This window comes from Aotus nancymaae, unplaced genomic scaffold (genome assembly GCF_030222135.1).
Source record: "Aotus nancymaae isolate 86718 unplaced genomic scaffold, 86718_ANA_hifiasm-v0.15.2.pri h1tg000059l, whole genome shotgun sequence".
In the NCBI taxonomy this organism is placed as follows: Eukaryota; Metazoa; Chordata; class Mammalia; order Primates; family Aotidae; genus Aotus; species Aotus nancymaae.
The window spans coordinates 6,741,490-6,750,606 of record NW_026988473.1 but is presented as its reverse complement, the minus strand read 5'-3'; the positions used below and the strand labels follow the sequence as shown (position 1 = coordinate 6,750,606).

Here is a 9,117-nt window from a genome sequence, read left to right as displayed (position 1 = left end):
GAAATAGCCTGATGGGATTGCTAATATGCAGACCAACAGCTGTACACTCAAAGGAATGCTCAAAATCACAGAAAATTAGAGGCGAAAGTGACCATTGCCTCCAAAGTCTACACATTTTCTCAAGTACAAACACTTTATGATGGATCACTATTTTAAATGAATAAGGGAAAAAATAGCCTATTATAATGATTAACATACCAACTCACTTCCCATATAGTTTGGACACTTTTCAGAGGTTATAGAATCCAAAGATACATATACTTTTTTATTTTGAGCACTCCAAAGTGAATAACTTCATCGTTTTCTCAAGAGGTTTTTTTTGTTTTGTTTTGGAGGAAAATAAGGTATATTTGAAATCTGTTCAGAAGAAGAAAATTTATCCAGGGAGAGGAAGAAATATATGTTAGGGGAATTCTGTGTCTGTTTTATCATGTTGTTTGCTTTGGCCAACTCACAACTTTCAACACGATGTTTTGAAGGTAAGGTTGGGATTGGGGTGAAATACAATAGGCTAAGCATGTCTTCTAGATTATATTTAAATAAATTACACTCCCAGTTGTATTTTGATGTTTATGTATGTACCTTCCAACATCATCTTAACAAGAAAGATCCAGAGTAAAGATTTTGTTCTTGAAAGTGAAGACTTGTGATAATATTGTAGTAACATTAAAATAAACAAATTTTCATTGAAAGAAGTAACACTTCAAAGTTGAATAATCATTGACTTTTCTGTGAAAGAAAAAAATTGAAGAAGTCAACTACTAACTATAATCTCTCTTTTCACCATTTTCCTCCCTCTTCTGAATCTCTGCTCTGCTCCAGGAATGTGGGGTTTTCAGATATGTGGATAATAAAACTTCTACTGGGGATTACAACTATGATCTGGGCCTACATCAACTTTCTGTTGACATTCCTCCAAATCCCCCCCCAGTTACAAAATGCTCAAGCTGAAAACCTAAATTGTGAAATCATAAACTGGTGAGTAATAATACCCCATCCTCATTTCTTTTCACATAAATATAAACTCAGGACTTCTGAGAGTTCCAAGAGGTGGTTTAATGAATTAGAAAGAGAAAATTAGAAATGGAGAATTAAGGATATTACCAGCTATCAAAGAATATTTATTTGTAGTTATGGGTTCAAGTCAGTACAATCACAATGACACTTCAAGGTAGGAGCATATTAATTAGAGGCTGTAGGTGTTTACTTTGCCACTTTTAAACCTGGAATAGCTGGGGAAATTTTTGCATAGAAGTTAAGATTATTATGTATTTATGAATAATTTATATCTATATGAATCTGTAATTATAAACTATGTATAAATAAGACATTCTGTACGGGGTGGTGGTGGTGTGGGACTTTATATCATGGATCTCCAAGGGCAGTTTAGTATATCCTAAATGCTGAGTGATAAACCATGCAAAATATAGACACTAATATTTACTGAAAATGAAAAAATGAAGTTAATTTACAATAGATTCATAGCTTTTTACATTCACTGAATTGGCAAAATTAATCAGAATGATGCCAAAGCTAACAAGGGTTTGCATGTGAAGAATGCTACAGCAAAGTAGCATATTTGAGACTCTTAAAAACCCTAAGAAATGATCGTCAAAATTGAGAAACAAAGTATTGAAGTGACTTATTAAGAGACCACTAGCAGAATGTCTGTGATGAGAAATACTCAATTTTGCATAAAATACTTAATAACATTACGTAGCATACCATAAGTTAATTCCTTAATTTTTTTCAGATAAACAATTTCGTATTTGCCTCTTCCCCTCATTCATAAAAACCATGCAACTGAATAACAATGTGACTGAGTTCATTCTGCTTGGATTGACACAGGATCCTTTTTGGAAGAAAGTAGTGTTTGCAATTATATTTTTCTTCTACTTGGGGACATTGTTGGGTAACTTGTTGATTATTACTACCATCAAGACCAGCCGGGCACTTCAGAGCCCAATGTACTTCTTTCTTTTCTACTTATCCTTATCTGATACCTGCTTCTCTACTTCCATAGCCCCTAGAATGATTGTGGATGCCCTTTCAAAGAAGAGCACTATCTCTTTCAGCGAGTGCATGATCCAAGTCTTTACATTCCATTTCTTTGGCTGCCTGGAGATCTTCATCCTTATCCTCATGGCTGTTGACCGCTATGTGGCCATCTGTAAGCCCCTGCACTACATGACCATCATGAGCCACCGGGTCTGTGGTGTGTTGGTGGCTGTGGCCTGGGTGGGATCCTGCGTGCATTCTTTAGCTCAGATTTTTCTTGCCCTGAGTTTGCCTTTCTGTGGCCCCAATGTGATCGATCACTATTTCTGTGACTTGCAGCCCTTGTTGAAACTTGCCTGTTCAGACACCTATGTGGTCAACCTACTCCTGGTTTCCAACAGTGGGGCCATTTGTACAGTGAGTTTTGTCATGTTGATGTTCTCCTATGGTGTCATCTTGCATTCTCTGAGAAACCACAGTGCTGAAGGGAGAAAGAAAGCCCTTTCCACCTGTGTTTCCCACATCACTGTGGTCATCTTGTTCTTTGGACCCTGCATATTTATATACACACGGCCTGCAACCACCTTCCCCATGGATAAGATGATAGCTGTGTTTTATACACTTGGCACACCTTTGCTCAACCCTCTGATTTATACCCTGAGGAACGCAGAAGTGAAAAGTGCCATGAGGAAGCTGTGGAGCAAGAAACTGATCTCAGATATAAAAACATGAATGAAGATCTCAAATCCTTCATTGTAGTTTGGAGTGGCCTGGAAGAAGTCAATAAAGAATACTGTCTCTTTATTGTTGATTTAATATAACTCTATCTTCGAGCATGAATGTTAGTTCCTTCAGGAAAAAAGACAGTATGGATAAATATCATTGATTAATGTTGAGTCAGTTTTATGTGGAGGAAGAGACTGCATGAGGTACAAAGAGATACATAAAGTTCATTGCCTTCACTGCTGTGTTTCTGGCTCTTGACTGCTGAATATCATTTATGGCTTTGGTCTGACATTTGTCTGTTCTTCTCCATGTTGACTTCTTCTGGAGCTCCCTGCTAATAGTTACCCATCAATATACTCGCCGTCCAACAGGTTTTTCCTCTTCTGAATGGTTTTCTTTATCAGATACTTTGGTTTTGTCATGTCTGATGATCAACTGAGTTGTTCTACCTGACTCAGCAGAAAGTGCTAGATTTAAATAAGTGTAGAAGGTTCATGTTGTAAGGGACAGTATATATAACTTAAGTAATCTCCCTTTCAATTCCTTGAGTGATATACTGAAATCTTAGCATAAGTTTTCATAAGTTTACCTAATTTTTCTACAACAGTGATGGAACCAAGAGAGAAAATTCACCCATCTGAAAGACTTCTTGATATTAGGAAGGTTCTCACTGCTGGAGTTGTAGTCATATAACTATTCCTTTTATAAAATCTACTTTTTACTTTTAATGGAATCTCTTCTAATTTGGAGAAGCATTAACATTTCTCTTGAATCATAACAATGATAGTAATTTCTTTATGGGAGAGGGCTATTATGACTACAAGATAGCTCAAGTTAAGGTAGAGGTATTTATGCAGGCTAGAAATAAAGAGTGCAACAAGTTAATTGTAGAAACTTTGATAGTATTACCAGATTAAACAAGGAATGTGATAACCCAGAGAAATATTTTTAGGATTTGAAACAGAAATAATTACATCACAGATATGAATTATTTCAGTGACATTTCTAAATAATGCAGAAGAAAGGAATTTGGATAGAGCAATGGAGATGTTCATATGAAAACTGTATTTCTGCAATGGAGATGGCTATCACCTTCTGTCTCTTTTATTAACTTGTCTGGTCTGTGCTAAAACCAAATGGATTATAGTGGATAATGATGGTTTCTCATAACAGCTCCTTTTCCTGAGTATTTTACATTTGGATTGATCACAGAAATTTTGGCAGCAGGTGAATGCACAGTTCTCTAGTCTTATAAATACAGAAGACAAAATCAGCTCATTTTTAAATAGCACATACAAAAGATACTAAGTGACTGACCAGGAATACCAAAAAACTTTGCAACCTCAACTATACATTATGTGCTGGACATTATAGGATTCAACACATCTTAAGTTCTGCCAGATATGCACCTAAACTGGTTGACCTGAGCAGGTTAGAAGGCAAGAGTAATTTATGAACAAATGAATGATTCTAATTCTCATATCACTCACTTCTGTTAAATCAATGCCTCTTTCCAAGCTCATGTATATGGCTTCATTGGGAGTACTCTGTGATGAACAGACAGAGGAGGAAAGGATTTTGGTTGGGTTTTCAGACAAGTCATCTCCACACATGTGCGTTAACCTGTAAAGAACAGCTGCCCAACACAGCATAATTCAAAGGTGGTCTCAAAGGTAAATGGCATAGGGAAATTATGCTAGTGAACAAAGTCCTTAATTACAAACTTGTTTATTACAATATTGGAATTGTTTTCAATTCACAAAATAAGGGAATCTTTAGGGAGTAATATTGTCTAGGATGCTAATATCTTTTATCACACTTTAAAATATTCCCTCTGAAATGCAGAATTTTTTTTTCAAATATTATATGGGAAGGCTGCTTTCAAAAAGAGATAGACTTGATACTAATTTAGAGTCTTCTAATAGGCAAGTGACATATTATCATCATCTTTGCAAGCTCAGAGAGGCATCATTACAGTTTAATGTAACATTGTTTTTATAATAATATCTCGCCATATGACTAGTGACTATACTGTTTTCACATACTCCAAGAAAGGAACAGGAAAAAATAAATCATCAAATATTTTCAAGGTTTAAGATTAATATATGAAATAAATAGAATAAAATATAACATTTGGAATAAAACAACCTTTTGAACTCAACAAATACCTTATGAGTTTCAGGTATGTAAAGTCACCATTGTGTGAGAAAAAGAGGATACCTCCCATGTCTCGAGGCTAGTCACAATTTCTTGACATGGCAAAGTGAATAAAAGTTCACAAATGCTTTTCTCTTTTCTTTTCTTTTTTCTTTTTCTTTTTCTTTTTGTTTTTTTTTGAGATGGGGTCTCACTTCATCACCTAGACTGGAGTGTAGTGGTGCGATCTTGGCTCACTGCAGCCTCTGCCTGCCAGGTTTGAGTGATTCTCCTGCCTCAGCCTCTGGAGTAGCTGGGACTACAGGGATGTGCCACCATGCTCAGACAACTGTTGTATTTTTAGCAGAGATAGTTCACCATATTGGCCAGGCTCGCCTCCATCTCCTGACCTCAAGTGATCTGCCCACCTTGACCTCCCAAAGTGCTGGGATTACAGGTGTGAGACACTGCTGCTGGGCCACAGATGCTTTTCTTAAGGTAACTTGGCAAGCTCAGCCCTCACTGAGAGCTATAGGTGCTAGAAATTTTGAAAATATTACATCACAAAAAAATTACAGAAAAGCTTAATATAGAGTAGTGACCCTCACAACGCTTCTGGAGAAGGCCTGGTTTCCATCTCTAAGTGATAAAATTGAATAGAATAATGCATACCACAATAATGATGGCATCTCAATCATAGCTTCTTTATCTGAATACTTTACATTTAGTATGGTCACAGAAATTTTAGCACTAGATGAATGAATATTTCTTGATCCTCACAAATAGGAAGGATAAAATCATTTCACTTTTACATAATAAGTGCAAAAGATACTGAGTGACTGACCAGGGATGCCAGGAGACTTTGCAACCTGAGCTACCCACTATGAACTAGATATCAGATGGCTCAACAAGTCTTAATTTCTGAAGGGCACACAAGCCTGAAACGGTAAAAGCTAGGCCTGAGCAGATCAGAAAACAAGAGTGGTTCAGGAACAAATGGATGGTTCTGACTCTCACATTATTCATCTCTGTTAAATCAATGCCTCTTCCTCAAGTCACACATATGGCCTCACAGGAAGTGTTCTGTGATCATCTGACAGAGGAGGAAAGGGTTCTGGTCAGGTTCACATACAAGTCACCACAGTATGTTGGCATTAACCCAAAATGACATCACGGCCCTACATGGTGGCCTTAAAGGTATGTAGTATAGAGAATTTCTGCCAGTAGACAAAACCCTGAATAATATTCTTGTTTTCAACTTTGTATAGAAGGGGAAGAGTCCCACATAATAAATATACATTGAATTGAGGCAGGAGTAGAGGCCTGGTTTGTTGAACAAGTGTCTGGAAGGTCAGAAGGCTGGACCAAGTGGTCTGGAAAAATTACGTGAATAGACCTATTGAAGCTGGAACTAACTAGAAAGCACGTACAAGACAGCAGGCTTTCACTATCCAGACGATGAGGATGGGCTGTGCTCTGACATGATCTGGGCTAAAGCTATTTCAGTCATAGCACATTAAGCACATGAACAGAGTGTCGATACCGGCAAGGATGTGAGTTATGCCTGGGTTCAATGACACGAGCTCCCTACCATAAATGCTGTACTGCCTTCTGCCACCTCTGAGTGCCCAACATGCCAGTAGCAGATTCCATGCCTGAGCACTCAATGTGATGCCAGTTCCTGGGAAAATATTCATGTGCCTCATAGCGAGATGATTATATAAGACCTCTTCCACCCTGAAAGTGAAAGCAATTGGTCCTAATCAGAAATAATAGACACTGTAGATGTAGATTTGTCTTCCATAACCACAGTGCCTTCATCTACAACAACATTTGACAGCTTGCAAATAAATTGATACATGGACATAATATCCCTTAAATATTGCCTAGGACCTGGTACCTATTTTGGGGCAAAGGAGATATAAAATGTTCTCATGATCTCAGAATTCACTGATCTTCCCATATAGCCCATCACCTGTAAGCATCCAGCTTTATAGAAGAGAGGAAAGGCCTGTTAAGAGCTCAATCAAAGGACTAGCTAGAAGTCAGCTCTGGAGGAGAAAAGATGCTGTTTTCCGTATTCAGTGTATGCATTGAATGCCGAATGGATGGTCTCTATATGGTGTGGAGTCACCATTTGCCTGCAATATATTATTCTGAGATCCAAGGGGTGAAAGTAGAGTGTTTTCTGTTTTTTATACTCCCAGGAACTACTTTCTTAGTCTTCATTTTCATGAGGACAGAAGTCTTGGTTTCTAGTGAGAAAAACATATTTTCCAGGAACATAGCAGGAAACACTCTTTTGTGCTCCTTGTACAAATGAACCAGCAGGCAAAAAAATAGTTACTATTTTGGCTGGGGTACTTGATTCTGGTTATGATGAGTAGCTAGTGTTGTTTTTATGGTTTAGGACACAGAGATAATTATATCCAGAACACAGAGAATGTAGTGGAATCTCTCTTAGCACTTGCACACCCAGGGATAACTTTAACTGCACAATTGCAGCAACTACAGTAAATAAGAACAAAGCAACCAGGGATCAAACTCTTATGGATAATGTTTTCAATCACCACAAGGCAGACAACCCAAACCAACCAAGTGCTGGCCAAAGGTGAAATAAATCAGGGGTGAGAAAATGGGTGGTGGAAGAGGAAGATGTTCTCTACCAGCTATAGTTCTGGGAATTGCTGCAACATTAAGGAAGGTGTCTCAGTTGTGTTTCTCTTTAGGTCTAGTTTGGAAAACAGGACCGGTCACAATCCTAAAGACACTCTCAGACTACCTCCCAGACTCTGGCCACATGCTCAATTGCAAACACTGTCACTTCCCCCTCACCCTTCCACACTGCCGGCTACTTTGACCTTCCCTGGGAGAGGACTGTTTTCCAGCATGGTCTCCAGTGTACCTGCTGTGTGAGAGCACCATGTCCAATCTGACTAGACCCCGGGGTTTCATTTGTAAGTGCTGTTATGAAGAGACAGTCAGAGTATATTATTCTCTAAAGGAAAAAGTTATGTGTCAATGTTTATACTATTCCTTTCTGTGACTACAAACATAATATAAAATAGAAATTATAAGTGAATATAGGTATAAGATTATTTTTAATGAAATGAATCATAAGAAACTTCTAACAATGGTATGTTTCTGAGAAAACATAGTAAAGTGATTATGTTTTTTCTTTCATTTTTTACATTATTGAACTCTTTGAGTTTTCAAACAGTTCAATACACATGTGTTCCTTTATATTTTCATGTAAATAAGACTTCTGAATGGCAATATTATGTAACTTTTGATTTTCTTCTTTTTATGCCATTGTATTATGAGAAAAACTAATAGATACTTTAAAAAATAGAATTTCTGTTACACATGGCAAACTATCTACAAAAATGTATTTCCTTTGCCATCTGAATTGTCGCTAAAAGAAGAGAAATTATATGTTAATTCACAATGACAAAAAAAGTAGACAGGAAATACTAGCTGGTGAAAGATTTTCACACATTTTTTGAAAGATTGAGAACAGCGTTACTAGGTAGTTGACTTAGCATTGTGGGGGAAGTTACAGCCATCCGAGCAAGGACAGACAAAACTAGCAAGTCAGTTCACCTGCAAAACTCCTGGGATGTTAAGTCCTTGTAGCATATGATTCTACAGAATGTAGGAGTGAAACATACATTGTATACATGAAAATTATTTTATTTCCGTAGGCCATTTTCTACACAGCCAGGTAAGAATTCCTCTATATTATTTCACAGAAGATTGGAGGTTTATTCTTTTGAAGCTCTGCAAAGACTTCATGACTAAAACACCAAAAGCAATGACAACAAAAGCCAAAATTGGCAAATGAGATCTAATTAAGAGCTTCTGCACAGCAAAAGAAAATATCAGAGTGAACAGGCAACCTACAGAATGGGAAAAAAATTTTGCAATCTATCCATCTGACAAAGGACTAATATCCAGAGTCTACAAGGAACTTAAGTGATTATAAGAAAGGCTGGGCGCGGTGGCTCAAGCCTGTAATCCCAGCACTTTGGGAGGCCGAGGCTGGTGGATCACGAGGTCAAGAGATCGAGACACTCCTGGTCAACATGGTGAAACCCCATCTCTACTAATACAAAAAAAAAAATTAGCTGGGCATGGTGGCGCATGCCTGTAATCCCAGCTACTCAGGAGGCTGAGGCAGGAGAATTGCCTGAACCCAGGAGGCGGAGGTTGCAGTGAGCCGAGATCGCGCCATTGCACTCCAGCCTGGGTAACAAG

The 9,117-nt window shown here is 37.8% G+C and overlaps 1 protein-coding gene across 1 annotated transcript; it reads left to right on the top strand.

Moving 5' to 3' along the window:
* Positions 1-1,797: 1,797 nt before the first annotated feature.
* On the top strand, positions 1,798-2,730 carry LOC105724364 (olfactory receptor 4C16-like). Its single transcript, XM_012462889.2, has one exon. The coding sequence runs from the start codon at positions 1,798-1,800 to the stop codon at positions 2,728-2,730; it is 933 nt and encodes a 310-aa protein (XP_012318312.2).
* The last annotated feature ends 6,387 nt before the right edge of the window (positions 2,731-9,117 follow it).